General features: G+C 40.8%; 1 protein-coding gene across 4 annotated transcripts in view; it reads left to right on the forward strand.

Moving 5' to 3' along the window:
* Positions 1-18,681, forward strand: part of dop1b (DOP1 leucine zipper like protein B) — a 36,121-nt gene that overhangs the window by 7,991 nt on the left and 9,449 nt on the right. Inside the window, exons 2-20 of one of the 4 annotated variants that reach the window (XM_080902356.1) lie at positions 3,886-4,116; positions 7,959-8,136; positions 8,577-8,758; positions 8,843-9,013; positions 10,215-10,404; positions 10,521-10,619; positions 11,262-11,385; positions 11,493-11,602; positions 13,280-13,391; positions 13,482-13,602; positions 13,726-13,845; positions 14,009-14,117; positions 14,351-14,587; positions 14,673-14,983; positions 15,062-15,465; positions 15,552-15,823; positions 17,222-17,374; positions 17,544-17,644; positions 18,398-18,588. In XM_080902356.1, coding sequence (XP_080758482.1) covers positions 7,999-8,136; positions 8,577-8,758; positions 8,843-9,013; positions 10,215-10,404; positions 10,521-10,619; positions 11,262-11,385; positions 11,493-11,602; positions 13,280-13,391; positions 13,482-13,602; positions 13,726-13,845; positions 14,009-14,117; positions 14,351-14,587; positions 14,673-14,983; positions 15,062-15,465; positions 15,552-15,823; positions 17,222-17,374; positions 17,544-17,644; positions 18,398-18,588 — 3,145 coding nt within the window. In that variant the 5' untranslated portion in view covers positions 3,886-4,116; positions 7,959-7,998. Of the gene's footprint in view, positions 1-869; positions 4,117-7,958; positions 8,137-8,576; positions 8,759-8,842; positions 9,014-10,214; positions 10,405-10,520; positions 10,620-11,261; positions 11,386-11,492; positions 11,603-13,279; positions 13,392-13,481; positions 13,603-13,725; positions 13,846-14,008; positions 14,118-14,350; positions 14,588-14,672; positions 14,984-15,061; positions 15,466-15,551; positions 15,824-17,221; positions 17,375-17,543; positions 17,645-18,397; positions 18,589-18,681 lie in introns of those variants that run through there. The other 3 variants (XM_080902357.1, XM_080902355.1, XM_080902358.1) reach the window with 3 other exon arrangements.

Below are 18,681 nucleotides of genomic sequence, written 5' to 3' on the forward strand. Positions count from 1 at the left end.
TTTGTATTTTGGCCAAAAAGTTCCATGTTGGTCTCATCTGACCAGAGCACCTTCTTCCACATGTTTGCTGTGTCCCCCACGTGGCTTGTGGAAAACTGCAAACAGGACTTCTTATGGTTTGCTGTTAACAATGGCTTTCTTCTTGCCACTCTTCCATAAAGGCCAACTTTGTGCAGTGCACGACTAATAGTTGTCCTATGGACAGATTCCCCCACCTGAGCTGTGGATCTCTGCAGCTCGTTCAGAGTCACCATGGGCCTCTTGGCTGCATTTCTGATCAGCGCTCTCCTTGTTCGGCCTGTGAGTTTAGGTGGACGGCCTTGTCTTGGTAGGTTTACAGTTGTGCCATACTCCTTCCATTTCTTGAACAGTGCTCCGTAGGATGTTCAAGGCTTGGGAAATCTTTTTGTAGCCTAAGCCTGCTTTAAATTTCTCAATAACTTTATCCCTGACCTGTCTGGTGTGTTCTTTGGACTTCATGGTGTCATTGCTCCCAATATTCTCTTAGACAACCTCTGAGGCCTCACAGAGCAGCTGTATTTGTACTGACATTAGATCACACACAGGTGCACTCTATTTATTCATTAGCACTCATCAGGCAATGTCTATGGGCAACTGACTGCACTCAGACCAAAGGGGGCTGAATAATTACGCAAAACCCACTTTGCAGTTATTTATTTGTAAAAAATGTTTGGAATCATGTATGATTTTCGTTCCACTTCTCACGTTTACACCACTTTGTATTGGTCTTTCATGTGGAATTCCAATAAAATTGATTCATGTTTGTGGCTGTAATGTGACAAAATGTGGAAAGTTCAAGGGGGCCGAATACTTTTGCAAGCCACTGTATATTGGTGTTTGTGACAGTTCATAATAATAAAATAAAAGTCCCTAGCAGGGAACTTTTATTTTAATATTTTTTTCTATTTGTAAAATAGCTCAGCTTTTATCAGCTTTCACTACATTTCAACATGAAAATGTCCTTTGCACAACACTGAATTTGAAACAATCAAAACATAACATAGAAAGCAGTGCTTACAGAAAAGATGCAAAAACAGAAAAGAAAAGCACTACTTACGAACTCACGACAGTAATCATTAGAACCTGGATCTGATCTGTATACTGTATTACTGGGCTGTCTGAGATACACTGATATCAGCATCTTCGTTTGTTTTGTTTTTTCCAGGATATAACACAAAAAAACACAAAGTGTCCAACATATCTTGCACTGACCCCATTGCTTCCAGTACAGTAGCACCATATCTGAACAGATGGTGGTGCATGTTGTGTCTTCTTGATGAATTACCAGCTAATTTGGTGAATATATTTATGGAAAGTTAGTAAACAAAATCTCTTCTGTAAAACTAGGATAATGGATGTACTGTGTGGAAAGTAAGCACCAACGTTGTGCCTGCTCCAGAGTATTCTGTGTATAAGAAATAAAATATTTTTTTGTTGTTTACAGTACTCATGTGTTTTAGAATGCTTAATTTGCAGTAATCTTACTATTAATAATGTATTCGTACTATCTGGGAACACGTTCCAACATGAATGAAACTATCTCCTGTTTCCTTTTACTAATTATGTTCGGCAGGTAGGAGAAAAGATAAGGAGTTAGAAAAAAGAGTGTGAATGATGTTCTTCCTGTTGAAACTACAATGTGCAGAAATTGGACTACAAAACCCACATCTCAGTTCACCACAACATGTTCTTGCCCTCCTGTTTTATGTCACTTATGTAAACTAGGAACAGTCCAAAAAAAGCGTGTACTACAAAGTTTGGAATGTTAAAGGAGAAGGCGCGTGGGTTTTTTTGTTTATTGTTAAAAACACTGGATTTAATAAAGGGGCACTGTGTCAGTTGTGTGACTGAAAGTTGTGGACAGGGATATTTTTGTTGCTGGACTTGTGGATTATTTAGTTCTATGTGTTTTTCTTGCAAGAGGAGAATATTCAAATGAACTGTGCAACTGTAATTTATTACAGTATGAAACATGCAATTTACTGTAAATTGCGCGAAACGTGATGCTTAAAAATAGCATGTCTTGTGAATCTGGTGGTTGTGATAGTTGCTACTAGGCGTGTTTGTTTGTATTTGAAGGACTTTTATTATTAAGACATTTAAACATTTTGGGTTTGGAGATGCATTTCTGGATATGATGACTATGTTATACACTGATATTATAATAGTTGTGTTTCCCTTTCAAGGCACATGTCCCAGGTTCAGGGTGGAAAGAGGCATCAGGCGGGGCTGCAGCATCTCGCCTCTTTTATTCATTGTAGCCATTGAATTCCTTGCTATTACTGTCATAAATTCAAACATCAAAGGATTAGACATAAATAACCACAAATTAATTATAAGTCAGCTTGCCAATGATACAACAAACTTTCTAAAAAATAAAGAACAAATTCCATTGGTATTATTGATACAATAAAGATCTTTTCTGATGCTTCTGGACTACGCCTGAACCTGGACAAATGTGAACTCATGAGTATCCATACTTGTTCTCACTCTTCTTTGTATGATACACCTGTCAAAAATGAGATCAAATATCTTGGAATTTGGTTAACTAAATGCATGGCTGATAGTGAAAAAAAGAATATTCAGAACACAATTGACAAATGCAAAAAAACCCTTTGAACCATTGGCTACAGAGAGATTTAATGTTGTTCAGAAGGACAATGTTAACCAAGGTTGAATCTTTGTCCTGATTAATCTATCCAGCTTATTCCCTAGTCATCTCACCAAGGATTGTAAAAGACATCAATAAGGTGAATTTTAATTTCATATGGAAAAATAAACATCACTATATCAGTAACAGGGACTTGATAAAAGATTATGAAGAGGGGGGTTTAAAAGCAATCGATTGTGAAAAAATGACTGGCGTGTTAAAGATTAATTGGCTCTGATCTTTCTTAAAAAAATGATGAGATCTGGTTCTTGATACCATCTTATTTTCAACAAAGTTGGGGATATCCAATTTCTATTAGTATGTGATTTTGAAATTTCTAAACTGCCCATAAAACTCTCCAAATTTCATCAACAAGTTTTGTTAAATTGGAAATTAATGTTTAAACATAACTTTAGTGCCCACAATGTTCCATTGTGGAATAATAGGGTGATATTGAATCGAGGGAAATCTATGTTTGTGGAAGAATGGATGACAAAACAAATTTGGTCTGCGACACATATAATGGATGAAAATGGAGATATACTTGAATTAAACAGGTTTAAATTTGTGTCAGACAACTGTTATATTTGTAAAACAACAAAGCAACAGAGCGCATGTTTTATGGGCGTGTGACTGTCCAAAATTTATGGAAATCTCTCCATGACCTCGTATTGTCCCAGTCTAGAAATATTGAATTTTGGTCTTTTCAAAATATTCAAATTGGAGTAATTCTTAAGGACAAAAATAGTGAGTTTTTAGCTAACAATCTCATTATTATAACAAAATATTACAGTCATAAATGCCAATATGCTAAATCCTGCTTTTAAAAACGAACTCTCCCTTTTGCGTAAATCTCTGAAGCTAATAAATAAGCCCCGCCACGCAGATACTTCCGGGTTACTTCACTCATTTAAGGAACCTTCATTAGCAATGCGGCCTAACCGAACGCACCCCGTGGTCAGATCTCTGACGGCGAGGTGAGAGGTTTGTAAACACTGCACATCCTGGAACATACCAAAGCAGAGGGGGAGTGATGACATTTCATTACCGTCTACATCTCAATTTCACAACTGCACAAAGTGTTTAGTTTATGCTTCTTTTAGCACACATTTTGTAGTGTATCGACTTTTCTTTAAGGCACCAAGAAGGCGAATATTTACATTTACCGACTACACTTTCCCGGCTCCCACCCTTTCTTCTTCTCTGTGAGGAAGTGAGCGTCTGGTGCTGGATCAGCTGATCAGCTATAGGAGATCCCCGCCCAGTTGCCAGAGTCAGCCCTGGTGCTCCGGGTATGGTTGTTTTCACACACACATCCTTTTTTTTTTTCCTGTGAGCGGCTTTTGCCTGGAGGATGCACCATCAGGACCGGACTGTCTGCCGCTCGTGTCTGGGTGCTGTGAAGCGAGCGTGGCCCCGCGCATCTCGTGCTGCTTTTTCTGTCGGTGAGTCATTCATGCACCACGTAGCTAGCTGATTTTGTTTGCGGCGGGGTTCTTTGCTTTAACACTATGCGCTTTATTATTATAACCAAAGAAACCCTAACCAAAGAAAACAAATGTGATTTTCCTGTGACGTTAGGAAAAAATAGGAAAATTCTATTTTTAGGATTTTTATCTGCTTACCTATGGGGAAAAAACGTGTCTGACTACTCTTTAATATATTTCCTAGCCTGTAAGGTAGTGATAGTATCATGCAGGTTTTGGTCTGAAGTCGTGCTGTTACATAATCTGTAGGCTCTAATGCTACAGTGTACTTACAGGCTAAAGGCTGCTGCAGCCAACTGTTATTTGGCCACATTTCATGCTGCATCCACAGCCTCTTTCATCATCATCATCCTATGCGCCAGCACCGTCACGTTAAAGCCTGCTGTGGCCGTGTTGGTGGTGTTAGTCAGCTGACGGGGCTTGTTGTGTGCCTTGGAGCGTGCGTCCACCCTCAAAGCACACACACTCCTGTTTCTGTAGAAATGCACGGGTTTATCACACTTGCTGTTTTTGCCGATACTTACAATGAGGAAGTGAGAATTTAAACTTTGTTCTGCCCGGCCTGCACAATTTGGTTATCAAGCTGTCACTTGTAATTCTCCAGAATGCTTTTTTTCCCCCCAGTCGCTACACACACACATGCACACAGACACACACTCAGAGTATTTGCAGGCAGACGTATGACTAAAAACACGTTAAACTGGTCAAAGTGTTTAGAGTTATTTGTCTTCTAATTGAAACCCTTGTATATAAGTTCTGTTAGTGGGGAGAAAACCCCCCACTTTGAAACATATCAGCAGTCCAATCCACCCATGACAGGGAGGAAAGCCTGGATTTTACAAACAGTGCTGGTTTTGCAAGTAAGCCTTGATGAAAGACTGTCTAACCTCATAGTTGCTGTGGTGCTGGTCCGTAGGTCAAGAAAACTCTTTGTGAACAGAGCTAACATGTGTCACATGCACGTGTCATTGATCACACATACACACCCGTGCATGGATGCTCTGGGTATTTTTGAACCGGCTCTTCTTTAATATTCAATGCACATTACAGTTAAAACACACACACACACAAAAAGAAGATGTGACCTTTTTTTTTTTTTTTTAGATTAATACATGATCGGCCTGTATTTTCTAGTCACAGATGTGCACAATGATGCTTTTATGACCAGCAGTAAGAATCCGCACTACAGAAATGACGATGTCTGGGGTCCTTTAGCAAACCTGGCACCACTGCAGGACACTTTATGTATTTAAAGCGTGTCACCACTTTTTGCATGACATTCGACTAATGTAAGATTCTATGCTGGGGGCACTTTGCATAATGTTTTAGCCATGCAGAGGGAGGGAATTGTGGGAATGCGCAAGGACAGTGCATTCCTGAATTCCATTCCACCAAGATGATCTAATGAACAGGTCGAATTACAGTTATTTGAAAAGTTTGAACAGGAAACGGAGTGACAGCAAGGTTCACATAGAAGAGGAAGAGTTTAAAAAACAAACAAACATTGAAGACCACAAAAAGCTCAGACGAGAAGCGCAGAAAATGGCTGCAGTGACTTCAGTTTTTTTAATACTCCATTCCACATATTTTTGTCACTGTTCCCAAATTACAGTACACAATAACATGTAGACGCTGGTTTGTGTTTGCATGTTCTCCCTCCACAGTCCAAACACTCTTATGTTAGGCTAACTGATGACTCTAAATTAGCTACAGATGTGAATATGGACAACAGAATGGTTGTCTGTCTCTGTGTTAGCCCTGTGGCTGAGTGGTGATCTATCAGGACCAATTTTGCGAAGGGGCTTCATGAGAAACTGGGACTATTGTGGAGGGCCACACTGATAAGGTGAGCTCATACACCCAGTTTCTCATGCGGCATCTTGGAAAAGATGGTGATTCCCCACCGTGCAACCCTGAATTGGATAAGATGAGGAGCATGGATGGATAGATGAATTCACCAGTTTCATCCAAGAGTATTTTTAAAGAGACCAAAAAAGGTTCAATTAAAAAATTTGGGTTTTGTTTGTTTTTTGCTGTTTAAAAAAGAAATGCATTTTTAGCTTTATTAAGCTAATTGTAAAAATCACCAACCAGGTTTTTTTTTTTCTTTGGAAGGCCAAAACTTAAGGATGACACCAATAATTGTATATGTAGGATAATGTTTACTCATTTTTCAAATCTACCAGCCAGTTAGCCTACACAGCTTTGTGGAGAGGCCTGTGTTTTTCTGTTTTGTCTGTTGTGTGTACTTTTTTCTTTTTAAATTTGCTAAATGTTCAAAGAAGAGCCTTTAAAAAGTTTTTATTCTTTATTTTCAGAAATTAAATGTAAATATGGGGCAGTGGGTTTATTTAATAGCCTAACAAAGTGAAGACTCTTTTGTCCAACAACGTGTAAAACACTTCACTGATCACAATGACGTGAAGAAAAGCCAAAATATAATATGCCCATATCCTCCTGAGAACCGAGGAAAGGGGAATCTTCCCATTGAACGTTTTCTGTGATTTCCTTCCTCTTTGGAGCTAAAAGAAGCCACCCAAACACACGAGATATCAATGGAAAGCCCAGAGTGTCCTCTATTTAGTACATCAGGACTTAGTAGGGTGGCTCAAATAAGTCAAAAGATATAGACCAAAATCAAACGTCAATTACATAGGACATAAATGAGTAGGCTCGTTGTCAGGACGATATGAAAAAGCAAGGTCTCAGTTGATCACCGCCTCCTCTGGACATGAAATAACCTCAACTCTTTCACATCCTCACTCAGTCTAGAGCTGGGTTTGTCTATTTTTCACTGGTGTCCTAGGCAGAGTTGTATTGGTAGGCTTTAACATTTTGTCTTTTATTAGATTTGAATTCTTTCAATCAATTCCTAAATTTTTGTAGGTTATAAATTTGCCAAATGGCATGTGATTTTCCCCGTGAATGAACTGTCGTCCTGAGCATGTGCTCGGGACGGTGTTTACAGTGGTAAAGCCCTCTTAGATCAGCCACAGGGAGTCCAGATGCCCGTGCTTCTCTAATCCTGCCTTCCTGCTCCCCCACCCATTCCTTTGTTTAGCTATATTTGAATACATAATATGCACACGTATTCACAAGCAACTGTCTTTACCGCAAAAACAAAGCAGGTAATAACTGGGCTTTACCGGTGGAGCATTAATCAACTTAAGGGCCAGACATTTCCCTCAAAAGTTGGTGGAAACTGAAACACGGTTTCAGTGCATTTATTCAACCGGTGGTCCAAAATCAAACTCTTTAAAAAAAAAAAAATCTTAATCTTCCTTTGTGTCTGCAGGCCACTGTTTGCTAGCAAGTTTTCTCTGCTGAACCTAAAAGCTAAGCGAGCTGCAATGTTGCCCCATTTTTTTAAATTGTTTTTAAATTATTTTTTTTTGCTTCCCAGAGGCCCAAAAATCAATTAATGCTGTTCTAAATTTTCCTGTAGACAAGAGAGATGCAAAGTGTATCTCTTTGTGTGTTTTTAAGCTCAGCTCTTTGCTTGTTTTTCTGCGGCTGTGCTCGCAGAGCTGCACAGTTCGTGTTAGAAAGAGTCCTCCTCCTCAGACTGAGAGACAGGTCAGACAGCCAAACACCGAGCAGTCATGAATGAGGGCATTTGTCTCCTTTGCCTCAGAGCTCGTGTATGTCAGTGAACAGAGCTAATTGGATAATTTTATTTGGAATAAACAAGCCTCAGAGGCTGAGGACATCCAGCAGGTTTCACACACATTTATGCTGCTACTGTTTTTTTGTTTTTTGAGTTTTTTCCCTCAAAAACTCTCATTTGCCATTTTTACCAGAGATATTATGCTGATGATGCTGGGATCAGACTAAAGTATCATGGATCCTGAGGAGTTGGAACTTCAGAATGACTACCGTTATCGTAGCTATGCGGCAGTCATCGAGAAAGCGCTGCGAAACTTCGAGTCTTCGAGTGAGTGGGCAGATCTCATCTCATCCCTGGGAAAGCTCAATAAGGTACAGTCTGAATGTGCAGAGATGACATGCTTTTAGCTCTTTTTTTCCATGTCTTCCTGGTGTTGACATTTTTGGTTCACCGCTGTTGCCTGTCTTTCAGTTCCCTATAGTTATGCATTAGTTCTCATTTCCCACATAAAAACTCTCCCTATGTATTTAACAGCTTTATAACTAGTAATAAATGAGCCACTGTCCTTTTTTTCAGTACAGCAAGATGTTGACTTTGGAGTGTCTGTGTGTGCCGATGTCGAACAGTTGGAATGCGAGGGAGAAATTTACCTGATTGATTTAAAACTGTAAATGACTTTAAGCACTGAAGTGTAATCTGTGGGGGGGTTTAGTTTAGTCGTCGTGTTTTGACAGGTTCTCACATTTCCTCTTAACGGTTTTTCGCCGTCATCTAAAGAGTTTTCTTATTATTTTCTCTGCATTTGAAACAGGCCCTACAGACTAATCTGCGATACTCCCTCCTGCCCAAGAGGCTGATCATAGGGAAGCGTCTGGCTCAGTGTTTACACCCGGCCCTGCCCAGCGGTGTACACCTCAAGGCTCTGGAGACCTATGAGGTCATTTTCAAAATCATTGGAACAAAATGGCTAGCCAAGGATCTGTTCATTTACAGGTAGAAAAACCAAACCTTTGATGCTTAAAGAAAAACAAAGAGTTCATAAGTTTACTTGAGCCTGTGTGTTTTTGTGCTTTTTAGTTCAGGATTGTTCCCACTTTTGGCCCACGCAGCCATGGCAGTAAAGCCCGTCCTGCTGACGCTGTATGAGCGTTACTATCTCCCTCTGCAGAAGGCTTTGCTGCCCAGTCTTCAGGCTTTCATAACAGGTCTCCTACCAGGCCTGGAGGAAGGATTGGAGGTCTACGACAGGTACGTAGCATAAAAAGCCAGTTTATTATGACTGAATTCCACGTATGCTGTTAGTACCTACAAGTTCACCAAATCCGAAGATGAAAGTAGAAATGCAAGACATCTCTTTGCACCTCTGAAGAAACAAAGACATTTGCATTTTCAGGGTTTTTCTTGGTGTTTGTTGTGCTACACATTTTGCTTTTAAAATGGAACAGCATGCATCTAACAAACAAGCCATCCAGATCTGGCCGCCGTGGCGAGCCCTGTGAATAAGGGAGGGGCTTTAGTATAATTCTGGTATTATTTATGAGATGCTATCAAATATTTTACAATTATACAGTTTTGAAAAAAATGAAAAAGAACCCCGTATATGATTTAAGTTTGGTTGTTGTTCCTTAGAAATTTGCCTCCATGTGCAGCTGATCACCGCTCCCAGCGCTCCTGCTACATTTGGATCACTGCCTGGAAGTTCCAGTCTGATCCCTCTTTAGGAACAAATTTGCAATTCATCCATCCTGCATCCTGTTCAGTTTTCTGGCCACACCAACACAATCATCACTAACCACTCACAATTTTATATGGATACCTGTGACCCTCTCCTTTTCTGCAACGTGAGATTCAGGCTGAACGTGGTCACCGTCCCGATACAGTGGACCAAATCCAGCACGGGTCATGAAAAACAAATAAATAAATCTTTAGGTACTGATCCAAAAATGGCAGGAATGCTGAAAGTGGTGTATAAAAATTAAGTCATTCAAGTTTGCTGTTTATGCATGCCTTCATAACACGTTTGCTTCTCAGCTGACCTAATGCAGTAGAGCGAGTCCTCACTTTACCGTTTTTCTGTTTGCTCACTCAGACATGCATTGTCAACATTTCAGCTTTAGTCTAACCATAAATGCCTTTTTTATTGTTTGTTTTGCACTAATGTACACAGCACTGGGTGTAGACAGGAAAAACAGTCAAAAATTATTCAGGACTTAACTTGCGGCAAAAGTTTCACAAGTGAAAATTATGTTGTGAGTCACTGGGCTCCACAGGACCGTGTCCTGACTAATCATTCTTTCTATACTCAGTCAGTGGATATCATTGGTCAGCACTGACAACAACACTGACGTGACATCACTGACGGCAATGTAGAAATATAGATTTATAAATGTGTGTGTTGCTTTGTGCGTGTCACTGAGTCATCTCCACTTTGTGCCCTTCTGCTGTCAAGGACCGATGCTCTGCTGGTCAAGTTGTCACTGCTCGTGGGTCAGCAGGTCTTCTATGGTGCCCTGTGGGGGAGCATGCTGGTCACCCCTATGGTGCGGCTGCCTGCCTCCGTCTTTATAGTCACACATTTTGACCGAATGGCCTCACTGAGCCAACAAGCGTACATGCTAGGCTACGATCAGCGTGTAGTGGTGAGTGCCTCTGCACATGAAATCCTTACTTATGGGTACAATTCATGTCACTTTTCTTCCCTTTTTGTTTTTTACAATTCATGCTATCGAATGTCTGAACTTCTTTCTGTTTACAGGTGAAGTCACTTTGTCTATCTCTGCAAGATTCAAATGCCTTGGTGCAGAGGAACACACTTGAAATCCTGCTCTACTTTTTCCCATTTGCAACATGCCTGGTAGGCACTCCTTGTGTTTTCTTTTGTTTTTTTACTTTATATCTTTAACACTAAGCAAACTAAGTGCATTTATTATCCTAATCTAAGACCCGTTTCCAGTTTTATGTCCAAAGAAAACAATTTGTTTATAACCAGTCTTGTTTCTATTCATTATCACAGCATTTTGTGCACCGGTGCTTAACAGTCTGGTGAGACGGTCAGTTAATCCAGTTATCTAAACACAGCAAGCACGCGTCTGTGTCGTATTCATTCTCCGTTCACTTGTGAAAAAAGTCCATCGGATGTTGGCATTTTAGTGCTTTATTTTTCCTAACAAATAATTAAGTTGAAATAATTGAGTTAAACTGTAAAACATGATACTCTTTGTGCTCATGATCCAGCATTGGCTGAAAATTTCAAGCATTGCAATCAATGAATGTTTTCATGATCAACACAAATGTAAGGCAAAAACAAATATATTCGATTTGGGGTTGGGCAGTGGGGGGCGGCAGTGTGAATTGCACCCTTTCAACTTTTCAGACTCTCAAATCAAAGACGGACTATACCAAAACACATGTATCATGTTTATGGTAATACTGTTATAGTATTAGGACTTTTTTTGTTGTTACTCGGCTAACTGTGCATCTTCCTGTTGTTGGCTAGAACCCAGCAGAGCCCACCATTGCTTTGAGCTTTGAAGACATGATCACAGTCGTCTCTGCAGCCTCACTCACGCTGCTCAGAAGAGACATGTCCCTCAACAGACGCCTCTACGCCTGGCTTCTAGGTCCTTGTCATCAGAATATACCAGAGTGAAAATTCATACGTACCACCGTTTGGCAAAATTGTCTGGTTCACTTACACTTCTCATCTATATATGCGTGTCATTTCCAGGGACGGATATAAAAGGAGGAATGGTGGCTCCACATCCCGAGCTCTCCACCACCATGGAGGAGCATACGGCATTTTACTTCAGCACCTACTCCAGGGATTTCCTTGTGAAGGTAGCTAATGTATTTAATAGCAAATAGGCAGAGAAAAAACATCAAGAATACACAAAAACATATTGTATGCATGTTTGCTTTTTAGTTTAAACATCAAGTATATGTTTCTGAATCAAGTAGCTGGTTTTCTTAACCTAAAGGTTGGGGGTAAACAAAAAGAAACAGGTGATGTGGATGTTTCAACCATATCACAAATTACATCTAACCATCACTGACTGGCCTGTTAGATCTTGTGTTAAACAGTTTTTTATGGAGTCAGTCCTCCACATAACTTCTGTTTAACTAACTGCATTAAAGCAGATGTGTAGTGTATTTACCAAAACTGTAAAATGACCATAAATGAGAAGAAGTTGCTCATGAGAGTGAAGTAAAAATGAGTACGAGTGGCTTGTTGACTGTTTTATGGAGATTTAGTAGTTTCAAATTGCTTCTGCTGGTACACCGCAGAGATTCCTGTAGTGAAACTTGGAGTAAAGTTGTTTTTTGCATGTGTTGAAGGTCTCACTCGGTGTGATTTCCCCTTAGCCTGATGTATAGTACTAATAAAGTCACGAGCCACCCCTCACTTCTTTATATTTTGGTAGGAAAATGAGAAGTGGGTGCAGTTATTTATTGAAGCATGTGCAACCATACATGGAAATATAGTAAAATATAAAGGACAAAAATTGACTGTGTACAATGAGCTTGAAAGGCAGTTTGTTTGTTTTTTCATCACTGTTTTAAGCAGTTCTTGGGAATTGCTTTTACAGTCAAAGCAAAATATCAAGAAATGGGGCTGACTCAAGACTTTTGCACATTCATGTACATGTACTTGCCTGTGCTTATTTTTATCTTCCATTGGAACAAATTAATGATATTAATTAACAATGTGAATAATAATAATAATACTTAAATAAAAAAAATATGATTCATCATAAAAAAAAAATTAGCAAGCACTTAAGGTTCTGTGACAGTAGATTGATCACCAGACCTCTTTCCCGAAGCAACAGACTACTACAGTACTAAACTTCAGCTGAGGTCAGTGTTACAACTGAGACTGAAACTGTGTTGGAGTTTTCACCACTGAAAGGAAGGCAGGAGTCCATCATCTAAACAGACCGTTTTCTTAGTCTGACAAGTAGGATTGCATTGTAGTGGCCTTTTTGTGTTTTTCTGGTTATGCATTTTAAGATTATTTTGCATTAAATATTGAAGCTAAGTGGGACATCTGCTCATGCTGTGGTTTGTGAGACGGTGAATACTTAGAAGTAAAAATAGCATTTACACATTTGTCGCATCTTTCACTGCATCCCATGTGTTCTCAAGAGGAATGGAACTAAAGGAGGATACTGAGAATATTAAGCAGTGTAACTTATTCAATTTCAAATGAAAAAGATCAGTTCATATCTCATTGAAAATGAAAACGAGATATAGTGAAACGAGGGGTTACAGAATAAGAGTAAGAGATACTGCGGTGTATCTCTGACATGACTTGATTTGCAGGTCACATGTTGTTCAAACCTCTCACTAAGTAGCAATAAAATGTGTGCTCTTCATCAAAGAATGGTATGCATCGGTTAAGCGTCTGCGTTTTCTCACATGACTTGAACAGGTGAGGTACACTTGTTTAAAGTGTGCATCAATAGATGTTTGTCACATGTTTCTCTAAGTCTCATTTGTTTATGTCTCTGACTTCAGGCTCTGATTAACATCCTCAAACAGAAGGATGTGAATAGTGACCCGGAAAATGTGACTAGTTACCTCAGGCCCTTTCGCATCATTATCAGCCTGCTCGATAAACCGGAGATAGGTAAGCAGCATGTGTGCAGTACACAAAAACGTCAAAAGTCTGAATTACTTTATCAACCACTTATTTGATAATAGTCATATTTCTCCTCAGGTCCGCCTGTCTTGAGCCGTGTGTTGTTGGAGGTGGTCCGAGCTTTTTACAGCTACTGTCGAGAAATGCTGGGAGAGGAAACCATCACCAGCTCAGGACTCTCAGGCAACCAGCTAGCTAGGTAAGAGCAGTAAATGGTAAAACACATGAACTGCATGTTCACTGCTGATTAAAGAGCATGTGACAAAACGTCAAACGCCGAGATGAATCCAAAAACATGCTTTCTTGTGTTTTCCCTCCACAGTAAGATAAAAGAGAATAAGAATGCATCAGAAATCATAAAGACGGTGAACATGCTCGTGAGTTCCATGAACAGCGAATATCTCTGGGAGTACATGACTCGACGCTTCTGCGCCTCTCTCGGGTACGAGGATGACACCGAATTCTTGCATGGGAAATTCTAAAAAGCTAAAGGCTGAGTCAAACAAATAACTAGTGCCAAGATTATATGCAGCGTGTATGTGAAGATTTCTTGTTTGCTGTCAAACATCACCTTACAAGGATCGTCGTTTCTCGCTCTACTCTAGCAACAAGGATGACCCACCAACGCCTCCTGAACAGGACCGCAGTCATCCCGCTCCCTCCGTCTCAGAGATGTCCAGCCTCATCATTTTCCTGCTTGATGTTCTTCCTCTGGTAAATGGCACAAACATCTGCACATCATTGCTGATCTATCTCTGTGAAGGCTGTCGTCAACAGCTCAGGGAGATGTGACCTGCATTTTAGATCAGAGTCAGCATCAGCCAGTCGGTATTTTAGAACTGATTGGATTATTTGCCAGAAAGTCACAGAAAAAGCAATCGCAAGTCAGTCTCACGCATACACCCATTCATAAACAGCACAATCATCATGTTTCTTCTTTGCAACAGGAGCTCCATGCAGACATCCAGTCACATTATCTTCCTGAGATGCTGGGCACCATGCTGCGAACCCTGTGCAGTCACATTGATGCTGTTTGCCTGGAAGACGTCACACAGGGACTGCGCGCATGCTTCAAAGTCCTCAGTAAGATCCAGATGCCTGTGGCTTACATGGATGTTGAGGCAGGGGCGCAGGCAGAGGAGACGGAGTTACAGTCACTGAAAGAGGAATGCGCAGAGACTCAGGTTTGGCATCCAAGATGTGTCTCTTTAAAAATTACACCGTGTGAAGTTTGACTGTACCTCATCATGTCAGTTATACTCTGTCTAGGATAAAGAGAATGAAGGAGAGAAAAGCGGCTCCCCCGGTCAGGCCGACGGGAATCACGAGGATGAAGAGATAAACAGAGATGGAGGCGTTGAGGCAGAGACAGCAAACAGTGCTTTCCCAACACTCAGGTCTGAGGACAGCGGATTAGGCATCAGCGCCTCACCCTCAGAGCAGCACCTGCCACCAGGGGTCACGATGGGGACTGAGGAGAATGGAGTTTTCAAAGAAGGCGAAGGAGTGTGGAGAAGGGGGGGCAGTATAGACACCATGGCCCAGTGTCTGCAGGACATCCTGGCCTTCATAACCACAAGGTGAACATCTGAGCCGGTTGTAGTCTAAATGATCATCATGGGCCGCTTTTATTAACTGTGATTTCTAAATATTCGCAGATACTTGTTGGTGCAAGTGGAGGATGTCAGGGGACCAATTGAAGAGCCTCATCCTGACCTACGTGCTTCCTCTGTAGATCAGAAGTCTTTGATGGTGAATGTGGGTGGGCGTGAAATCAAAGACAAACTGACGGAGCTGTTCACGCCAAATAAACGTAAATCCCGTTCCTCTTCTGACACCCGGGTCTCAGCAGCCTCTGCTGAGAAGAAAAGGGATCACAGGCATTCGGGGCACCTGGACTGGTCAGCTGGTTATATGCCCCGCGGCAAGGCAGAGATCTCTGAGGCCTGTCGACAGGCCTTCATCGCCACCTGCCACCTTCTGCTGGAGTGCACTACCTTCCCCATTTACCTAAGCGAAGAGGAGACTCTAGCTTTCCACACAGATATGTTTGGTCACACAGGTCAGCGCATAGATGTGTGTGTTAATACCGCTGTCAGTTATCCTGCAAAGAGGGATAAGTGACTAACAACTCTTCTTTTTCATCAGGTTATCAAGTGGACAGCCTCCCAGTGTGGCTGAGGTCCTTAATGACGCTGTGCTGCCTGTCCAGAGACTACAACATCCAGCACACTGCAGTGGCTTCCCTACTGGAACTGATCAACCACTCCCAATCCTTAACACTGGTTATTCAGGACAAGCAGAGACGCTACCAGAGCTCTGAGTCTAACCCACTGAGTGGGCGGCTGCAGATGGTCACTGTGCCACCCATCTACCCTGCCCTGCTACGCACCATAGAGGAGGGCACCGACTTCTATCAGGTTAGGTTTTCATTCATTTGAATCTTGTTCTAACTTGGTGTAAATGGGCTGATTTACATTATAAGACTGTAGAGAAACAGATGAAAGATCCTCAGCAGTAAAAGTATTATTAAACAATTAAAAAGGCAAATTTATAAATAAATAAAATCGCAAAAGTAATGAAATGTATTCCAAATCCATGCCGTGAGTCAAATAAAACAATGTAAGATTTAGTAAGATAAGATTGAATTAATTAATAATAATGATTATTATTATTTTATTAATTTGCATGTGTTTTTAAGCTACACCAACATCTTTCAAGTTGATGCAAAGTGTTTATTATTAGCTACCAAAATCTCTGTAAGGGCAGCTGTGGTAAGACGAGGAAATGTGAAGGAAAACTTAGAGTTAAGAGAATAAACTGCCTTCAAGAAATCTGCTGGATTTGAATGAGATAATTGGATAAACTAATAATAAATTACACGTGTTCATTTGTTTCTAAGCTGCCTAAATGCAAGCCAGTAGCCAGACTGCCCAGTACAGAGTGATGTTGCAGGGTCAGTAATGTAGCAAGAAGCTTCTAGGTGCAAGTACTTTAGTCAGCAAGAGCTTTTCCTGTGCCTGTGTGGGTTTCCTGTGTATGCTGGCGTCCTCTTGCAGTCCAAAGACATGCTTGTTAGGCTATTAGGTCATTGAGTCAAACTAGCTATGGATGTGAGGTAGAAGTGCATATAATAAAGCACTGTGTGAATGTATGGGTAGCTTGTAGTCTAAAGCTGAGTGACTAGAAAGGTTCAGTATGAATGCCAGTCCATTTCTGTTTTCATTACTTGTCAACACTGCAGGCTGTATTTCTTTCTTATGTTAGAGTCCCAGGTACTCGAGTTTTCTGTGCTCTGTTTCTCTAAGCCAGGTTCTTATCAACCTCCTTTTTTTTTTTAAACTGTGAGGCAATTCACCGTCATGGATCTCAGCAGTATCACAGAAATGTATTAATTTCTATCACACTGCATAATTACTGCTTGCCCGATGATGCACTGATGGATGTGTTTATTGAGGCTTTGAATGTGTACAAGACTGAGGGTCAACTGCTTTCAAAACAATTACGTGGTTTTTAAATGTATATACTCGTACGGATTTGCCTCTGACATATGTCTTCCGTACAATAAGAATTAAGACTAAAAATAAAACTGAAACAGATATAACTTGAACTCATTACAAAATACAAAACTGTGCTAACTATCTGTAATCAACAGATAATTCAAGGAGCTACCCTCATCGAATCTTTGAATGAAATTCAGTCTAATCACCATATCATCAGCACGTTTGAGATGAATTTGGTCTTTTTGATTTGTGATTTCTTCTTCTTTTTTCTTATTATCATGTATTTTTGGATTCTTTTTGCTCGTTTTTACTCAGAGGGTGTCTCGGGTGCTGTGGAGTCAGCTGGACACGGAGAGGCGAGAGCAGCACATTTCCTGTGTGGAACTGTTCTGCAGGCTGCACTGTTTGGCTCCATCAGCATCCATCTGTGAGGACATCATCTGCCAGGCGCTGCTGCACAAGGACAAGGTATCTGTGCCTGCGGACCTGCTTCGCTGCATTTTTTTCTTTCACATATTTACATTTTTATCTCTTTATGACATGTTACAGTTTACTAGCTCATCATGCAAATGCGCCCGATGGACGATGTGACAAGTTGAGCAAATAAGTGAAAGTTTTGTATGTTTGCTTTCCTCAGGCAGTAAGGCTGGAAGCACTACACCGCTTCACAGTGCTGTGGCACCTCACCCGGGAGATCCAGACCAACAGGACCATGTCCCTCAGTCGTTCCTTTGACCGGTTAGTACATCGGACAGAAATAGTGGATGGTTTGGTTATAAATGGTCTGGAAATAGGTGCTAGTTCAAAAGTGGATTAACCTGACACTCTTTGGCATCAGCAAGGTAGCAGTTAAACAGCATGTAAATGCCGCTTTGAACGATCAGCTTGAACACAGGCACTTTAGTTTTTCCCACAGAGAATGTTTACACAGCCACTGACAGCTGCCTAATGTGAATATGTAATGCTACAGGATGTAAAATAGTAGAGTGTGGTATTAGGTGGGAAAGCTGTACAGTTTGGGATCCTTGATTTGGATTTCCTAAGTTTGCTGTGAGTCATGTGGGTGTTGATGTTGATTTTGATTTTTTTTTTTTTTTTTTTTTTTAACATTCTTGCATTCTTATGTGTAAAATATATTGTTGTTCAAGTGCTCCTGCAGTTTTTAGTATGGTTGTGTGCCAAATGAATAAAATAATCATAAAATTTACTCAATTAAAAATAGAGGCTTGCAGTTGATGACAATGAGAAACTGTTTGAGTAACGGTTGCTGGTGGCTTCCTAAAGAGGACCAATTATGTTCATGTGAAGCTCCATGCTTTTATTCTGGAAGTCACTAGAGCAGCTTTAGATGATCGATAGTTCAAAATTTTCCTCATTTAACTTATACTTTGTTGCACCCACTTGGTTCCCTTTCCTCTGATTTGCTGCCCCTTTGAAACAAAAGGTTTGCTTACTAAGATTTTGAAATGCGTGTTTCCTCCTGTCTCTTAGATCTCTGTGTGTGGTGGTGGACAGTCTGAGCTGTACCGATGGCTCAATAAGTGCAGCAGCTCAGTGCTGGCTGGTCCGGGCTCTGTCCCTCAGTGATGTCATCCGGATCCTGGAGCCTATTCTGTTGTTGCTGCTGCATCCCTCCACTCAGCGCTGCTCCATTCAGAGCATCAAACAGAATGTTACTGCTGGTAAGTGCGTTTTTCAGCATGTGTTGTTTTGGCGATGAAATGAAACCTTTTAGTTGGTCTTATGCGTTTGGTCCTGTTCATTTATGCTGAGCT

The sequence above is a fragment of the Rhamphochromis sp. 'chilingali' genome, assembly GCF_963969265.1.
Source record: "Rhamphochromis sp. 'chilingali' genome assembly, chromosome: 14".
NCBI lineage: Eukaryota > Metazoa > Chordata > Actinopteri > Cichliformes > Cichlidae > Rhamphochromis > Rhamphochromis sp. 'chilingali'.